The 18448-nt window shown below is 40.8% G+C and overlaps 1 protein-coding gene across 1 annotated transcript; it reads left to right on the top strand.

Annotated features, from left to right (window-relative positions):
• The first annotated feature begins 3939 nt into the window (after window positions 1-3939).
• LOC118117951 (DIS3-like exonuclease 2) lies at window positions 3940-16557 on the top strand. Its single transcript, XM_035170647.2, has 21 exons — window positions 3940-4082; window positions 4916-5692; window positions 5779-5909; window positions 6382-6435; window positions 6650-6751; window positions 6831-7014; window positions 7203-7252; window positions 7938-8167; window positions 8248-8421; window positions 9212-9291; window positions 9416-9528; window positions 9719-9826; window positions 9949-10182; window positions 10768-10847; window positions 11014-11197; window positions 11904-11990; window positions 12326-12473; window positions 12762-12892; window positions 13266-13370; window positions 13693-13797; window positions 14338-16557. The coding sequence occupies exons 2-21, from the start codon at window positions 4942-4944 to the stop codon at window positions 14437-14439; spliced, it is 3153 nt and encodes a 1050-aa protein (XP_035026538.1). The 5' UTR covers window positions 3940-4082; window positions 4916-4941; the 3' UTR covers window positions 14440-16557.
• The last annotated feature ends 1891 nt before the right edge of the window (window positions 16558-18448 follow it).

Raw genomic sequence — 18448 nt, 5'->3', positions numbered from 1 at the left:
TTTGTTATTGCGGCGGTACAGTGAAGTAACGTTGAATTTAAATAGTTTAATTTGACCCCAAACACAGATTATCATCCTGCAGAAACAGATTTACTGTGATCGACTGAAACATGGATATTTAACGTCACATCTGCATTTTGAGAGCAGCTGTTTAAAGTAGCATTACGTCTCCCAAAGCTCTTTAGAGTATTAGTGTGGATGTGTGAAAACTAAACTTGTCGGCTACATTCAGTTTTTACATCGTTAATCTTAAACAGACTTTACTGAATCAGTCATTCGTGTGTTAAATAAGCGAACATGCAGAATAATGTATTTGTTTGTTTGTCACATGAAAATAAATAATAGCAAGTGTGACTTTACTAGAATAGTCAGTCACAGAGAAAACCTGAGGCTGATGTCCACCACCTATTTCCTAAAGTGAAGTGAAGTGATTATGATCTGATGAACTTTGAAGTAATGCACTTTTATTTTTTACCATGTAAAAGTCTGTTAAGTAGTTAAAGTTGCAGTGTGTAGAATTAAGTGACATCTAGTGGTGAAGTGTCATGTTGCAGCTGAACATTCCTCACATCACCATCCCCTTCCAAGCTGTTGTAGCTTCAGTTGTTATAAAAACTCAAAAGATTTAGTTTGTCCAGTTTGGACTACTGTAAAAAAAAAACATGGCTGCCTCCGTAGAGAGGACCTGATGTAAATATAAGTATTTAAATATGAACTATTTAAATATATTAAATATACCGTATGTAAATATACCGTATGTAAATATACTGTATGTAAATATACTGTATGTAAATATACCGTAGCCCTTTTCACACATGAACTGTGGAAAATGTTTAGAAAATTGTGTTAAGTCAAAGTCCTTTATTTTCACACATGAACTCAGTTTAATTTACTGTTAAGTTTTATTCTTTATTTAGGTTGTATCGCTGCAGACTGTCAGAGATCTGCTGTTCTTCTCTGGCTTCTGCTCTGAGGTCCAACCCCTCTCATCTGAGAGAACTGGATCTTAGTAACAACGACCTGCAGGACTCAGGAGTGAAGGAGCTGCTTGATCTAAAGCAGAGTTCAGGCTGTCGACTGGAGACTCTGGGGTCAGTAGATGGTTGGCGTTAGTCCATGCTGCTTTCATCAGTATTTTACTAAACACTGTCCGTATCGCACTAAAGATCCAGAGTCTACTACGAAGCAGGATTTGTGGTTATCAGATTAACTTCAGGTTTAGTTTTTTCAGTCCTACGAAGCTCGGTCACTTCTTATCGGGGTAAATCACCATGGTAACTTGTGATGAACAGCTAACCTGCTCCGGAGCAGTAAAGTTGGAGATCAACCCATATAAAAGCTTTGCCCACTGACCAAAGTGACACTACACTGTTGTGTGGTGCACACTCTCCTTAAAGGGAAGGATAAGGGAAGTTTAAATCAGTGTCTGGTTGGTTATGTTGATCCTAACTCACCCAGTACATCTCAATCTCTCTGTTTCCAGATGCTCCGACTCATCCTGTCACCAAAATACCAAATGAACTCAAGTCAGGTTCCTGAAAATAGGTCCATCTGTTTTTATTGAGTAGTGATGTCAAAGGTTTCCACCACAGTGTGTCCTCAGAGTCAGTGTGTGTCCTCAGAGTCAGTGCAGACAGTGTGTGTCAAACTAAAGCAACACTTGATGGTAAGTGTGTGCAGCTCTTAGCGTGTTCATTCCAACACATGAAACATGAAGCAGAGAGGAAGCTGCTCCACCTCTGAACAGGACTCAAGTCCCTGATGCTCTTTATACTGGATGTGCTGCATCACTGACTCACAGCTGATGAAGTGAGTCTCTGTAAACACTGATGTCTTCTTTTTCTCAACAGATTGTAATTTCCATCTTTGTAAAGGTGAGTGTGAAGAGGACAGTGTGTGGTGCACGGAGGCTGAGCAGTGTCCTGATGATCCACAGAGGCTGAAGCAGCAGCAGCAGCAGCAGCAGCAGCCTGTGTGTAGAGCGGCTCTGACTGGGCCTTGTTGCTGGGAGGCAGAGTGGAGACAGAGCTGCAGAGGAATCAGAGGAGGTTAGCTGCTCTGAGATTAGCTCCACTGTCACACAGTGTCCAGTCCACCATCCTCCCTGTGTGTTCCTGTGGATGTGACACAGCATCATCAGTGTATCTGCTCTGCTGCTGCTCTGTCCTTTGACACAGTGTCTGCAGACACTCTCACGCTCCTCCACCTCCTCCACTCTTTTATTCTGTCAGATATTCTGAACACAAACACACTCAGCAGATGAAACATGCAAACTCCACACTAAATGACCCCATCTGAGCCGGGATTCAAACCAGGAACCTTCTTGCTGTTATGGGGACAGTGCCAACCACCGCGCAGCCCCAAAATCTTGCCCCTCGCGACCGATTGTGTTTATTCACATGAAGACTCTGTTAATTGAAATGACACAACACCAACCAGAATATATATACACTCTATAAAGAATCACATATAGTGTATTTAAGTCTGCCTTTATTATTTTCCACCTTTGTCCCTCAGTATATATCCATGTGTGTATAACCATATTCTGTGTATCTGTTTGTTTATGTGCTTAACGTTCCTGCATTCACATCACAAATTGATTTTGTTCGACACAAAGTTAAACACATTTAAATCACTTTGAGTCCGAGTTTTAAATCAGAGTTTTGTCTCTGGACTTGCATCAGGTGCAGAGCAGTGGTTGCTTTTCCACTTTTTGACCCACAGGTGGTGCTGTAGTATAACAGCAGAACATCCCAGTCAAAGCCTTTTATATACAGTTTGACTGTGGATCATTTCCACCGTGACAAACCAGATGTAACGAGAAGAAAAAGTTCTGTTGTTTCTACTTATCTCTGCATTAATACACAATAAACATCCTTCCACCAACTTTACTGGAAATCATTAGTCTTGTTTTTTTATTTAATCTTGCTAACAAACCAACAAACAGGTGAAAACATCACCTCCTTGCTGCAGGTAAATGAACAGAATCACCAATTTGACATAATGGAAACAACCAGCAGAAAAATGAATGTCATATTTACAGTATGAATAAGAGTCGATAAACAGCAGAGCGGAAACAGTTTAATAAATATTTTAAGATATGTAATAGAAAACTGACCCATGGACGTTTTATACAAACGTAGATGAAGATTATGTGTCTGTCCAGTTTGTGGATTGTTGCCTAAATAATTTCTAAAACAATGAGGTAAATCTGTGTGTGTATGTTCTCGACCACCAGCTCAGAACAACCACAAGGGAGAGACTCTAGCAGGCCTCTGGGAACAGCAGCATGCTGGGAAATAATTGATGATGGGAAGTTCCCAGCAGAGAAAAGTGACAGCTGGAGAAAGTGTCTGAGAGATGATGTCCTGAAGAAAGTGGACATTTTGGGCCTGTTGTGTTGAACAGTTTGTGTTATTTCGTGGAGACACTAGTCTCAACATGATGATTTCACTGAGATTATTTTCAAGCCCATCTCAGTTATTTCTGACTTCAGGATAAGAAATGTTGGACAGTGTCAGTTCCTGACCTTCTTTACCTGACAGGCTCAAGTTCTCACTGTATGGAGAGATCATTATTTGACTTTATTATGATCCTCAACACACGTGTGTCAGTGTAACATGTGACGCCATGTTCATGAACAAACTGCTCTAACATCTGTCCACCAGATGTTAGAGCTCTGAGGTCCAGTCATGCTCTCCATACAATGCCAATGGAGCCTCCACTCAAACAGTCAGGTGTCTGCTCACCCACACTCCTTTTATTTGTTCTACTAATACTTAAAAAAAAACTCGTGTGAAAACTTCAGTTTAATCACTGGGACTCTTTCAAAGTATATACCTCTAGATTTTATTTGTGTGATTCTTTGTTAATAGTATATAAGTTAGTTTTTGAGAATATATCTAGACGGGACGTTTCTGTGCTGTCGGCTGATTGTGACAATTCCGAGTGCACCTAAATGCAGCCTGAACGAAACCTCTCATGTCAGCGGAGGTAGAGTAACCGTTAGCATTTTGCTCTGACGCTAACAGTTTAACACCCAGTGGACCAGGAAGCTGATAGTTTAACGCCCAGTGGAACAGGTACTGTTAGACACGTTGTGGGTTCACCTCTGTGGTTTTCACTCGTTTGTCGTTGTCTGACGTGCAAGTTGTTATCTAACGTTGAACTAACCCCTCCGCGTTGTGAGTCGCTAGCCGATGCTAGTCCTGCTCTGCTAACATCTGCCATTTAATGTTAGCGAGCGGCTAGCTGCTAGCTAGGTTACCCTGAGAAAGACTCTACCAAAGACGATGAGATGACACAGCTCTTCTCTCGTTTAACGTTCGTGAGTGCTAAGCTAACAGTGACTATGTTACATGACAGCCATGTTGATGCGATGGCCATGTGAGTTTAGATCAGTGGACTACAACATGTCAGCTGTTTTCATTCATCAAATCAGGTTTACATAATGATCTCCACTTTCTGTTTCGAGTTCACTGAATTAAAAGCATTACTCCTGAAACAAAACTACTTTGAATGCAAGTTACATTTATTGACTCATGCCGAGGGGCAACACTCATTATTTTGAATTTTTTATGTTGTATTGAGGTTTTTCAGATTTTAACACAATACGCAGGTCAAAGAGGAATAGTTTCCATAACCCTGTACACATCACAATAACAAACAGTACATTCAAAGAACTGGAATTTCTATCACCAGTCCACCCTCATATTTCATTCCCCACAATCTGACTTTATATAGGTTAACAATATATTTACTCCATTTTTCAATTGAATCGTCCCATCTTTCAATGCTCCTGAATGAAATAGTTCATATGAGGCAACTTTGCTTGATCTCAGCGAACCAGTCCAGTCTGGGCTCCCTGGTGTTTGCCACCTTCTCATCTAAATCTGTTTATTCTGTGCTTTTTCAGAGGCAGCGTCTTTAAGGGATTGCCACATGGATTCTCCTCTGCAATCTAAGAAGGCTCACATGAATCGAGACCCGAAGCGCAAACAGGATCAGACAAGCACCCCTCCTCAGAAAGATGCTTATGCCAGACTTCTGAGCCAGCACCGCAGCAGCAAGTTCAATTTGTATCTGGACCAATATGCAAAGGACTTGTCAATTCAAAGGGAAGGAACTTTGCCAAGCACGCTGGTCAAAGCCCAGAGTGACAGGCTGAACATACCACAGCGCAAAAGGGACCAAGTGCTTAATGATTTCTCTGATTCAAGTGACTTCTCCCCCTCATCTTTGAAAAGTAAAGGAGAGGAGAGTTCACTGGCTCTGCACATGGAGAAGCTGAGCGGTCGCACTGCGCCGCAGGACTGTGAAAGGAAGCAAGATGTCACTGACAGGCAGCGACGGGGACAGAGGAGGGACACCACCACCAGCCAAGACGGAGACATTGAGTCTGGAGAGGAGTTCAGCTCTGTCACACTTAGTGATTCCTACAAACAACAGAAGCAGCAGAAGAAAAATAAGGACTCCTTTGCCTCTAAAGAGCCCAACTTTGATGGACGTCCCCAGTCCCCAAAGAAAGCCGGCACAAGTGGACAGGAACAAGAGAAGATGAAGAAGCCGAAGAAAAAGAATCTGCCCCAGCATGCAGAAGAAGAGAAGAGCCCAGAAGTGCCTGGAGCTGTTACTCAAATGTCAAGGCCCAAGTCTCCTTATGGTAAAGACAAGAAAACGCAGCAAATCCGAGGTAAATTGGTGTTTGACACATTCATTCTCAGCAGGTGTAGACAAATTTAATTGTGATGGATTATATCAATTTCCATTTCTTTTTAGCGTCAACTACCAATTCTCCGGCAGACAGAAGCAAAAACAAAGGAGGAAAAGGATCCAAGAAACAAGTGTTTGACTCTTACATGACAGCTGAGGACGTTTCCCATGGCCTGAAGAGAGGAGAGCTTTTTCAAGTACAGTGTAACTTCCTAAACCATAGTAAACTTACACAATTACACAGGGGGTGAAATGATGTGGACATGCTGATTTTATACGTTTAATAATGTATTTGATTATAATTTCATGAGTGCAACTTGATGAAAATTATTATTAGGATAATTTTGTATTTTTGTCCCGTTTAAGTCCCTTTTCCTTACCTTTCCTGTCATTTTAAAGGGGAAAAAAAGAATCCATGAATATGTAACATTCAAGCATAAAACTTGTAAAGACTTGAAACTCGGCTGGACTGATACAGACCCACCCTGAGTCCCTTTGCCATTTCACTCGATGTCAATGTCAAGTAAATGAGCACGAAACTAGTTGAACTACAACAGGCGTGGAGCCTCCAGAACCTGTGGCAGACATCTGTTTTACCATCTCTGATAATTCAGACTCAAGGACACTTTCTTCAAGTTAATTGTCAAATTCTGCCTACTTCCTCTGCAGGGACAACTAAGAATCAACCCTAAGAAGTACCAGGAAGCTTTCATCCCATCTCCTGTAAGTTTCATTTAGCTTATAGAGTATTTTTGCACCGCGAATGAATTCAGTAAATAATTTTTCGTGCCTCCGTAACCTGTTTAGTTCTGTATAACCGACTGGTTGCTATCCCGTAGTGAATGAGAAAGTGTGACTTTACATGTGGTTTCATTGTATTAGCCACTACCAGAACATCGATCTTTAGAAAAGTTAGAAATCTCGTGTGTGTTTGCAGGATGACATGCGGGATATATTCCTGGATGGGATTGTAGCTCGCAACAGAGCGCTGAACGGAGATGTTGTGGTGATACAAGTCCTACCTCGAGAGCAGTGGAAGGTAAAGTACACTTACCTCTCTTTCGGTACAGTGTACTTATAGTTTGAAGCTTCGTATCTCAAACTTTGTGTCTGTCCAGGTTGTGAGGTCAGATACGGACTGTGAGGGCACCAGTGAGTCAGAGACACAGAGAGAACGTCCGGTGAAAACACCCCAGAAGAAGAAAGAGCACACCCCCAGGCCTGATGCTGCTGTGGGCGATCGCTGTAGGGACCAGGATGAACTCTTAATCAAGGTTCAGAATATCACCCTCAGTGACACAGGTACTGTGAAGAAGTAGTCAGGAAGTGTGTTTACCCTTTCTAATGATTCTGTTTCAATTAAGTAACTGTCAGTAAACACTGTTTCACTGACTATTTACTAATCTGAAGAGCGTGTCAATCACAGATGATCTTTAATTGTAATAGTTCAATAATCTGTATCATTTTTTTCCTCACTGGACTCCTTGAAGATCCCTCAACCCCTCGGTCCAACGGGGAAATACTCCAAAAGACAGCTAAAGTGAGTTTCGACTTATCTTCAATGTGCAGAGCAAGAACAGTTTTTCACGCACTGTGGTCAAAGCTCAACATTGCAGCATTTTTACGAACAATTACGTTTCCAATAGAAACTAAGCATCTAGCTTGGTACGGAATGCACAATGGGAAAACGAACCTAGCCCAGCCTTAACCTGACAGGCATCCTAATTTCTGCCCAATGCAATTAATATAAGGTGGACTGAGTTTGTGTTAGCCTGTCCCTGACACGTATGGTTATTGCTCATTTTCTCCAATTACTGACGTGCAGTGTAAAAAATCAGCCAAGCAAACGTGACCAACCTTACACGAACCGAATATCTTTTAAAGATTTCCGTCCGTACCCGGCCTGGCTCATTTGTTATATCCTCACTCTAATGTTCATACTTCACAATAAAACAAAGTATAACTCACCCATTTGGGATGCTTTTACTGAAAAACCTGGGGATTTAGAGATGGTATTCTTATACTACAAAGGTTCTGCTTGTTGTTTCTCTTGTTCATCAGCAGTGCCTTTTCCTCATATTTCTTGTGCACATTAAACTTATTTAAAACAACAGAGATTTAGAAAAGAAACAAAAGTTACTAAAAAATATCCCACAGCATAGATGCTACTGTTCTGGAAATGAGTCCTCACTGTACTCCTCTCGCCCTTTGTGTCTGTCTGCCAGGTGGTCTACATTGTTGAGAAGAAACACTCCAGAGCAGCGACAGGCTTCATCAAGTTCCTACCAGACAAGCCCTTTGCCATGTTTGCCCCCGTGGACCACCGGGTGCCTCGCATTAACGTTCCCCTGGTTGACTGCCCTGACGACTTTAGTTCCCGCTCGGGTGACTACATTAACACGTTGTTCATCTGTCGCATCACCAACTGGTCAGCCGACAGCAACTTTGCAGAAGGGTGTGTATAGATGCACGGTGCGGTAGATGGTATATAACCTTGCAACCACTCTGATTGTCTCCTAATGTTTTCCCCTTCAGACAACTGGCTAAGACTCTGGGTCAAGCTGGAGAAATCGAACCAGAGACAGAGGGCATCCTGACGGAGTATGATGTGGATTCTTCTGAGTTCTCAGATAGCGTGTTGGACTGCCTGCCCAAGAACCTGCCCTGGACCATCCCACCTGAGGAGCTGACGAAGAGGAGAGACCTGAGGTACAACTGTGAAATCACTACATGTCTATGTACTCTTCCCTCCCTCTTTATTATGAAACATGCTTTTTGAATTGGAACATACGGATACAGATTTTTACTTGAGGATAACTGGAGATGCTATGGATCACCAAAACTCATGGTTCAGATGAGAGTCGAGGATTGGCTCATTTTGCAGAACAGCAATTTCTTAATGAACAGTTGAAGAACATTTCTTATAATAACATAAAATGTCTCTAAGTAAGTGTTTTGCTCCACTGTTTCCTTGTAGAGCTGTCTGCTCTCCACATGCTCGCTCAGTCTCTCCCTCTCATGCGCACGCTTTCATCCATAAAGTTTTACCGCCGATGCAGACAGACCTTATAGTTTCAGCTGCTGTCATATGGCTTTCTCTTGGTTTTTTTCCACCACTCTTCCTCTGTCAACAGTATATTACTCCTGGAAGCCAAAAATGCTCCCACTTAAATTATGTGGCAAGCTTCTTCAAATCTTCCTCTCCTCTAATACCCATGGCTTTCACCGTCTATCATTACTTTTAAAAGTCGCAACCAGTAAAACTGTATCTTACAGTAATATGTAATCTTTGCAGTTAATCTGCACTTTAAATGCATTCCTGGGATTGATCCGTTACACCACTTACTGTATATATTATTTACAGATCACAATATAATAGGACTACTAATAATTTCAAGCTTTTTCATCCAATGAGAGCAAGCAAGTGCATCAAATCTTAATTTAGACCATGTGTCCATACAACAAGATTCTCAGAGCAATGTTTTTTCATTACGTACAGGAACGAGTGTATCTTCACAATCGACCCGGCCACTGCCAGAGATTTGGATGACGCTCTTTCCTGTAAACAACTCCCAGATGGTAAACTGCTGCCAGACTCTCGTGATGATGATGTGTTCTGATTAAAGATGTGTGATGTTGAAGGATTGTGTTATTTAGGAGGTTTTGGTTATATAATGTTTACACTGGATATTTTTCAACACAGGAAACTTTGAGATGGGAGTTCACATTGCTGACGTGAGCTATTTTGTGGACGAGGACAACGCTCTGGATGCCATTGCCAGCCAAAGAGCAACTAGTGTGTACCTTGTTCAGAAGGTGAGGACACCTGCTGCAACACTTTTAACAAGCTGCTTCATTCAATTTTCATATTTTGAACAAGTATTTGACCATAACCTTCTCAGCAATCCACATATTACTGATGTGACTGCCAATTTCTCTGTTGCAGCCTAACTGTTATGTCTTTGTTTATATACCCTGTGTGTTCACATGTTTTGTCATCATCCAGGTGATCCCCATGTTACCTCGGTTGCTCTGTGAGGAGCTGTGCAGTCTCAACCCTCTCACCGACAGACTTACCTTCTCTGTCATTTGGAAAATTACACCCGAGGGGAAGGTATGATCATCCAAAATTGACTGAGCTGTTTATAATTGTCACAGATATAGAGGGGTGAAGGGTAGGATTGCTGATTGATTTATTTCATCTCTTTGGTTCCACTTCACTTGCCCACTCTCCAGATCCTGAGTGAGTGGTTTGGCCGCTCAGTGATCCGCTCCTGTGTGAAATTGAGTTATGACCATGCTCAGAGCATGATCGAGGCCCCTGAGAAATTGTTCTCCGCTGGGGAGCTGCCACCTGTGGACCCTGTGCACCCCATCGATGAGATCCACCAGGCTGTGCTCAACCTGCACTCTATTGCCAAGAACCTCCGAGCTCAGCGCTTCTCAGGCGGAGCCCTCAGGCTAGACCAGGTCAGTCCCACATGCTGCTATTTGACTATTCTGTGCTGCCTTTTCTAAACAATGTACTACACACTGGTCCATGACAGCGATGTCAGAAAGAGACCATCATGCTTCCTAACTCAACTTATTTGAGGTTTCAGTACAGGTCCATTAAAGGGATAGTTTAAAGAAAAAGAAAAATCCACTATCTACTCACCAATATGCCGATGAAGGGGTGGGGGAAGTGTTTGAGTCCACAAAACACTTTTTGAGTTTTAGGGGTAAACAGTGTTGCAGCCCAATCTAATACAGTTGAAGTAACTGGGGACCATTTCTTCAAACAGATCAGGGAGCATATTCAGATCTTTAACATTTTGGGGTATTTTTTGACTTTTTTGTGAATTTCATACTGTCTTTATAATTCATCTTATGTTTTGTAATCCTTACAATCTCTTTCATTGTTCAGAAATAGGACTCTGCCGATGTTTTCGATATTTCTTACTTTATTTCAAAATAAGAACAATTATCAAAGATAAATTGACAATTATCCAGATTTCCCAGTTTGGCAGCTTCATAACATTATCTTGTGTACCCGCATTGTGTTCTTCGTTCTAGATGAAACTTTCTTTCACCCTGGATAGAGAGACCATGATGCCTCAGGGCTGCTATGTTTATCAGTACAGAGACAGCAACAAGTGAGTAACAAACCCTCCTCAGATGCGTCTGTGTCCTTCTGTTTCTCTCCCAAATATTTGACAAGGCAGATTTATAACTTAGGTTCAAATGCATTCTTTTGATCAAACCTCCATTCTTCCCATTTCTTAAATTCCTCCTCTGTCGCTCTTTAACTCTTTTCTCTAGGTTGGTGGAAGAGTTCATGCTGCTGGCGAACATCGCCACCGCCCACCACATCTACCGCAAATTTCCTGACCTGGCCCTGCTCAGGCGCCACCCTCCACCAAAAGCCAAGATGGTGGATGAGCTGCAGGAGCTGTGTGACCAGTTGGGCATCTACCTTGACCTGTCGTCTGCAGGAGCATTGCATGTAGGTGCTCATAATGCAGATGTCACCTGATTTCGGTTCAAAATTGGGGGGAAAAGTGTTAAATTGTTCATTTGTCACTTTTCTCCTGATGTCTGTCATCTGTGTTGCATCATCACACAAGGAATAAAATCATTGAATACAAATGAAAAATAATTAAGTGATGAAAAAGGCTATTTCTGTATTGTGACATTTGTTTATTTATTTGTATATTTATTTCTGCATTTATTAACTAATTTCTACATTAATTCATTCATTAATACATTCCTAAATTTATTTTTATTTCTGTATACCTACATGTATTTAATTATTTATTAGCTTGGCTGTCTTAACTATTAGCTAAACGAAAGCGGCTAATACTGAGCTATAGGCAAAGCTCCTGTGTACCAACCAACTCAAGACAGAAGTAGTAGATCCGATGACACACCTCTGTAACCAATCCGGCTGGAGACTTAGTTAACCCCGCCCACACAGTAAACATATGGACACAGAAATGCATAAAGTAATAATATTACATGTAGAAATACAGAAATGGCCTGTTTCATCACAAACTATTCATTTTTTCATTTTATTTATTTATTCATACATATGTCATTTTTTGTCCTAATACAATCATTCATCTCAGTCCCCAAATGAAAAAGATGTTAAAGGAAACCTGAAAAATATTAACGATTGAATTATTTTTATTGTTTCCCCCCCCAATATGCAGAGGAGCCTCAATACTACTCTTGGTGATGATGAGTACTCCAGTTACAGAAAAGAAGTCCTCACCCACATGTGCTCCAGACCCATGCAGGTGGGAGCTCAGTAGCTACTGCAGAAAAGCATTGTCCATATTCATAGTAGATATAAAGTATAGTACAAATATTTAGCTCTATTATCAATTTGTGTGGGATTGACTTTTGCATGTAAACTGAAGAATAGCTCAATGAGTCAATTGCGAGAAGTAAAGTTTTGAAATAGTTGTTAAATCAGTTATTAAATATAAAATTGTATTTATGGGATTGAGAAGTGAAAACAACAACTTGAACATTAGTCTGTAATATTTAATGAACCAATATTATTTATCTCCCAGATTACACACTGTTAATCTGTAGGATGTATTTAATCTGGATTGTTGGTGTTTCCCAGATGGCGTTGTACTTCTCCACAGGCGTAGTGAAGGACGAGCCGCTGTTTAAGCACTACGCCCTCAACGTTCCTTTCTACACACACTTCACCTCACCCATCAGGCGCTACGCTGACATCATTGTGCACCGCCTGCTGGCTGCTTCCCTGAGTGTGTACCTTCATTACAAAACAGCCTCTCTGAGACACACACACTTAAGCAGATAACAGAAGGCCTTGTTTGTCAAGGACATTGCTTCATTGTGTTGCAGGACATTTCTGGTTGTTAATGTAGAAAAGAACAAAGCAGCCTCAGACCTGATTCTGACTTGATGTTTTTCCTGTTGCCTTTGTCGTTGTTTACGCACTTCCTACCTGTCTGCATGTATGTATGAATTATTTATTTTGTTTGGCTCATACTTATTTTGTTCACGTCTGTCCTCTCCACGTGCTCACACAGAGTGCGGGCCTCACTTAAGGCTGTCAACAGAGGAAGTGGGAAAACAGGCATCGCACTGTAATGACAAGAAGACGGTGTCAAAGCGAGTCCAGGAGCTCAGCTCGGAGCTCTTCTTTGGAGTTTTTGTAAAGGTGGGTAACAAAATAACAACACGCTGTCAGCAAGTGGGACCAACTAAAATATTTATCTTGTGTCAGGTTTGATTTTAACCAAATACTTCTATATCAAGTACATAATTTGTGACTCCCTTTGTGATTTTTCTTTTTAATCTTTAAGTCTGAGGAAACATTTTGTATTTTCTCTGATATGGGACATTTATTCTTCACCACAGTTTCATATTATTATATTTTGAGACTAGTATTTCCTGTGGCTTCCACCCTGGGCTGTGATCATAGAGTTGTAGGTTATATTGTATCCTCCTTAAATAAAAAAATGTTTGGAGCAATTCAGCTACATGATTTAAACGTGATATAGTTTATTCCAAGGTCTGTTTGTTCTCCACAGGAGTGTGGCCCCCTGGACTCTGAGGCCATGGTGATGGGGGTGTTGGATCAGTCGTTTGATGTGCTGGTTCTCCGCTACGGAGTACAGAAACGCATCTACTGCAAGGTCAGCTGCAATTCTCTCCAATAACAGGGAACGGCTTCTAAATATATTCAGTAAATTTGTGCATACTAGTACTTTTAGTTTTTCAGATGCACTCAATTTAAGGAAAACTTTTATAGTTTTTAGCTTCATATTCACATTTATGCATATGTTCTTAATCATGTAACTGTGTAGATGGAAGCTCACTTTTACTTACTAAAAAAAGGATAGAAATGAGTTGGTCCAGAGATCGAAAGTGTGAGTGTCCTACAAGACGGCACCACAGCGGTAGGTCCAGTGACTATTTCATCTAAACCTGTTTGAAACCATTTGTTTTCACTTTCAGTCTGTTGCGGGCCTGGCCTCATTTCACCATCGTAGGGTGGGAAAGAAATCTGAGCTGACCCTGACCTGGACACCAGAAGACTTAGAGAAACCTCCAGTGGAGCAGGTGAGGACCACAGCCACTGGAAATGATTTTGTTACAGTCTGACCTGCTCTTAGATTAAGTTATTTAATGCACATAAAAATGGAGAAAGAGATTGAAGGTTTCATATCTATCATGTACGTCTTCAATGAATGATGAAGGTGCTCTTTTCACAATAAGCATGGTTTGATAATATATGAAAGTGACAGGAGAAAACTCAGTAGATCACGGACCCTAAGGCCCAACAGTCCCCGTATAAAACCAATTGAATTCAAAAGATCCAGATGTTTATTTGGATCTTTTATCAAGATTCATTCATTATTCTCTGAGAAACCTAATTATTTCCTGAAAGCCTTATCTCCGATGTTAAAGAAAATGGGGGGAAAAAATCCTAGATCTGCCCCCTGATCTGGGATCCACCTCAAAATGTAATGGGTTCGTTCCTGACCCATATCGCACCCTTCCACCAAGTTTCATTGTAATCTGCAGAATCAGCATAACTAACAAACCAAAACATAACTCCTTAGACCGTCAGATGTTCATCATTTGTTGTTTCCTTTACAGATCATTTCACTCTTCACTCTGGTGGAGGTGCAGCTACAAGACGACAGCGCTCCGATGAAATACAGCGCAGTGCTCAAGAGGCCCGATGACGACGCACCATAAATACAGGGATGTGCCCTGGTGCTCACCAACACTTACACAGAAGTTTGGGATTGCACTTTTTCTTTTGTTGATTCATAGACTTGACATGTAGTTTAGAAGCAGTATTACTGTGTGGGGCAGGGACGTCACAGATCAGATCAGAGTCCGATTTAATTTGAAGTTCCTACTGAGTTTCTGTCTCAATGTAAACAACCAACCCAGTGCAAGTCAAGTTTTAACCCACAGATAACACACATTTATAAATATTCATTTTCAAGCTTGGCATCCATCTTTTATGTATGCAATGGTAAGTGGTTTGGAACAAATATATGTTTTAAGATAATATCAGTCCATTCAAGTCTTAGATAAAATCCTAATGGTCAAATGGTTCAGTTTTTATGTAACTCAGTAAGGATTTCAAATTGACCTTGGCCTCAGTTTTGGCTGTGAAATTAACAAAGCAGCAATGACTTTTATTTTGCTGATGATTTATTGACCTAATGAGGTCAGCGTTGATGTGACATAACTGTTGCACAATGTCAATTGTGTAAAAACTGATTTTTAACTATTTTTAGTTTAATATCATTGACAGGTTTCCTAGAAAGAGAGGACACCCATGTCTGTGTTTGCAAACCATATCACTACTTATGTTTGGCTGTGGTGGGCGTAGAGGACTAAGGGCCCGCTCTCACACATGCAATGGTTCATCGGAGTTCCACTTGGATGGACTTTGCCCCACAACATTCGCTTCACACTAGTGTATGTGTGAACGTGCCTTTAGACTACATCTGATTCAAGGAACAGGTAAAGGAACGTTTGCTTAGGAACAAAATACCTCCTGCCATGTGTCATCTATGAGTTTTTATAGAACCTGTGTGTATTTATAGTGTTTTATACAGGACGTGTTTTCTTTTGGCTGTGTCTGGGGTGTCAGTCATGGCAAGGGAACGACTTCAGGTTATTCATGTCTAAGTCATGAAGCTTACAGGAGATGATAATTTTTTTAAATGAGGGCTTCATGCATCTAACATGTTCTCACAGAAGGTAGCAGAGGTGTGCAAGTGAGGCCAAAGTTTCATTATTTATCAACTCATTGTTTTTTTTTTTAATACAAAACATGGGAATGACTTGAATGTATGGTGACCGAGACGTCTCACACAAGCACATTGACAGAAAACACGAATGCAAAAACCACAACAGAAAGACAATCACAATGGAAGTGAGAGACAATGGATGTTGACGATGAAAAGTGCAGAGTTACTTGCAGCTATTAGCTATCAAATAGTCAAGGTTTTCACAAACAACTGCTCACTTGACAACGCAAAGTAAGTCTGCTCTTTTACTCTAAACATCTATTGTCGCTCTCATCCGTTTTGATTGTGTTGTCCCGTTTGTGTTGTCTGTTAACCCAGTTGTGTGAGGCGTCTGTATGAATGTGATTCGCTGCTGAAAACGTTTAGTTGCCTTAAGATCGTAATTAATTCTATGTTGGCTGATGTGCTTTGGAATGATTTCCAACAGTGTTTGTTTGTTTGGTTTTTAATGATCAAATTTGTGCAGCACCAGTACTTGATAGACCTCCTAAATATCGACATCGGACTGACTTTCATTCCAGCTGCACATTTTAAAATGGCCGTGGGCTCCACCTTTGCTTTGAGTCAGTGTACGTCTTCAGTTGCCTCCTCATTCTGACTCTAATTGAACTGTGCCATGTTGTCGTACAGATTAGCTGCTACCTCTGCACAATTTTTCAATTCCTTTTCATTGCCATAATGTTTAGGCCTGTCAGAGTTTTCTTTTTGAATACCTCCCAGCTGATGCTTTTAATTTATTTAGTTTTACATTGACATTATGTGGCATGAGCTTTAAATGTATTTTTAAACCAGTAAGTGGTTAGTAGTCGAAAACAACTTTAGTCGTAAATGTGTTTTTGTGATTAAACTTTGAATCCAGTTAAAGCAGAATGAGATTTAACAACAACCTCTGTGTGTGTTCTGTAAAATACACTCACCTGTATCTTACACTCTGGTTAAAATTCAATGTGCATTTGTTCTCCGCTACACCACTATACAGAGAAATAGAGCGCTGTCTTTGTGTCTAAGTAAATAAATATGTACATGACATCCACTGGGAAAATAACGACTCCGATTGTGTTTCTTTCTTACCTGTGAAAAGGAGCTTATGTTTGTTTGTAAACAAGATTAAGCAAAAACGACCAAATGGATGACTAGCAAACTTAATGAAAGGATGAGGTACTGTATGGGTCAAGGAAGACCCCATTACATTTACTTGTAGATCCAGATCGAGACTTTTTTTAACATTGCGACGTCTGTATGAGGACGTATTTGTTAATTTCTAAGTGGTGGAGGAATTACTCAAACATCTTAGTTAAGTGAAAGTACAAATGAATAGACAAATGTACTAAAGTAAAAGTACCACAGTACTTTTTCTACTTGTGTAATATTAAGTAAGTACTTGCTTTTAAATATTCCAAAACTGTAAAAGTAATTGCAGAGTATATCCTATTACTACACTGCATCAGTATAGACTGGAGTCTCAGCCTCTTCTGGATTCATTTCAGGAGTTTATTCTTCACCAGTAATGCTGCTGCTGCAGGAGGCGGGCTCTAATAATGCCTGCCTGCTCTGATTGGATCAGTGGACAATTCTCCTTGTTATTGATTACTTTTTAAAATCTATGTCAACATGTAACGCAATGCATTATATAAATGTAGTGGAGTAAAAGTAAAAAGTACCTGACAATAAATTTACTTAGAGATACATGAAAAATGTACTCAACTTAAGTAACTAAGTAAATATACTTTGTTACATCTCACCACTGGTGCAGATCATTTTGTATTTTGTTTGTTTTTTAATTTTCGGGGCAGCAGTTTTGTTTTAACACAACTGAAACTTGGAGGTGAGTCACTGAAGATGAGGTGGGGAACTCGCATTCTGCGTGTGAGTGAGCGATCACTGCTGCAGTGAGTGATGCATTTACGACTCCACAATCTAATGAACCACACTGTGGCACTGCCCTCCTCTGTTGAGCTGATACAGTGAATACACAGATAAACTGTGTTCTTTATTACCAAGGAGGGTCTGTTGTTAATCAACCATAAAGTCAGTTCAACAGTGTGACGCAGATTGTGATTTGGACTTCCGTCACAGTTTATGATCGCCAGTTTAATGTAGTTGCTGTATACTCCACACCCGATGAATAAAACTTCCACACATTTTCTTCCCTACTTGTCCAGTTTAAAATACCGGTCAAAGTTCGCAGCTACCTGGTGAACAAATGGAGAATCCAGCTGATCGCTGAAGAGCAGGATGTTTCCTCCAGGAGTTAGAGAGCAGGGCGGAGATAAAAGGAGTGTGAATGTTGGACTAAGGTTTCTAACATGAACACAAAACAGCTAAATGCTAGAATGACACTCAGTAGTAGGCATAGCACCGCCAAGGCCCAACAGTCCCCCTATGAAAACACATTAAAATTCACCAGATTAACAAAGACACTTGTTACAATTGGCTGCCATGCTGGTGCCACACATCCATTTCCTGATGTTGAGCAGGTTACAGTTATTTAGCACTAATAGCTTAGAACCCCTGATGGTAAGTTTTCGGCTCTGGTAGTTTACAGGTCACCGAGCTACTCGGAGATCGTCTGGGTACAATGAATGTCTACAACAATTTTATCCAGTCGTTGTTGACCTATTTCAACAAACCAAATTACAAACCGACTGACCAACATGGCTCTAGAAGAAAACCAGTTAAAAACATGTGAAACTAAAAGCTCCGCGCAGCAGCAGCAGAGTGGAGCTTGACTCAGGCTTTTTTCTGTTTGGACTTTGATTTTTATGTCCAACCCAACCTGACCCGTCGTGCCCCATTAGGGTGGAGTCGAGTAGTGAAGAGAAACATATACACATACAAACCACTATAATTATAGTAGTGGGGTTTGGACTTTTAATGCCGCATTCCATTATATCTCAGAGCTCGACCTTCGGAATGAAGTCACACTTGATAACCCG

This window comes from Hippoglossus stenolepis, chromosome 11 (genome assembly GCF_022539355.2).
Source record: "Hippoglossus stenolepis isolate QCI-W04-F060 chromosome 11, HSTE1.2, whole genome shotgun sequence".
NCBI classification, from domain to species: domain Eukaryota; kingdom Metazoa; phylum Chordata; class Actinopteri; order Pleuronectiformes; family Pleuronectidae; genus Hippoglossus; species Hippoglossus stenolepis.
This window is presented reverse-complemented; position numbering and strand designations above follow the sequence as displayed.

Coding starts and splice junctions, on each gene's coding strand:
- LOC118117951 (XM_035170647.2), top strand. CDS start 4,942: ATGGATTCTCCTCTGCAATCTAAGAAGGCTCACATGAATCGAGACCCG. Junction 13,371..13,692: donor AGAAACGCATCTACTGCAAG/GTCAGCTGCAAT, acceptor TTTCACTTTCAG/TCTGTTGCGGGCCTGGCCTC. Junction 13,798..14,337: donor AGAAACCTCCAGTGGAGCAG/GTGAGGACCACA, acceptor TTTCCTTTACAG/ATCATTTCACTCTTCACTCT.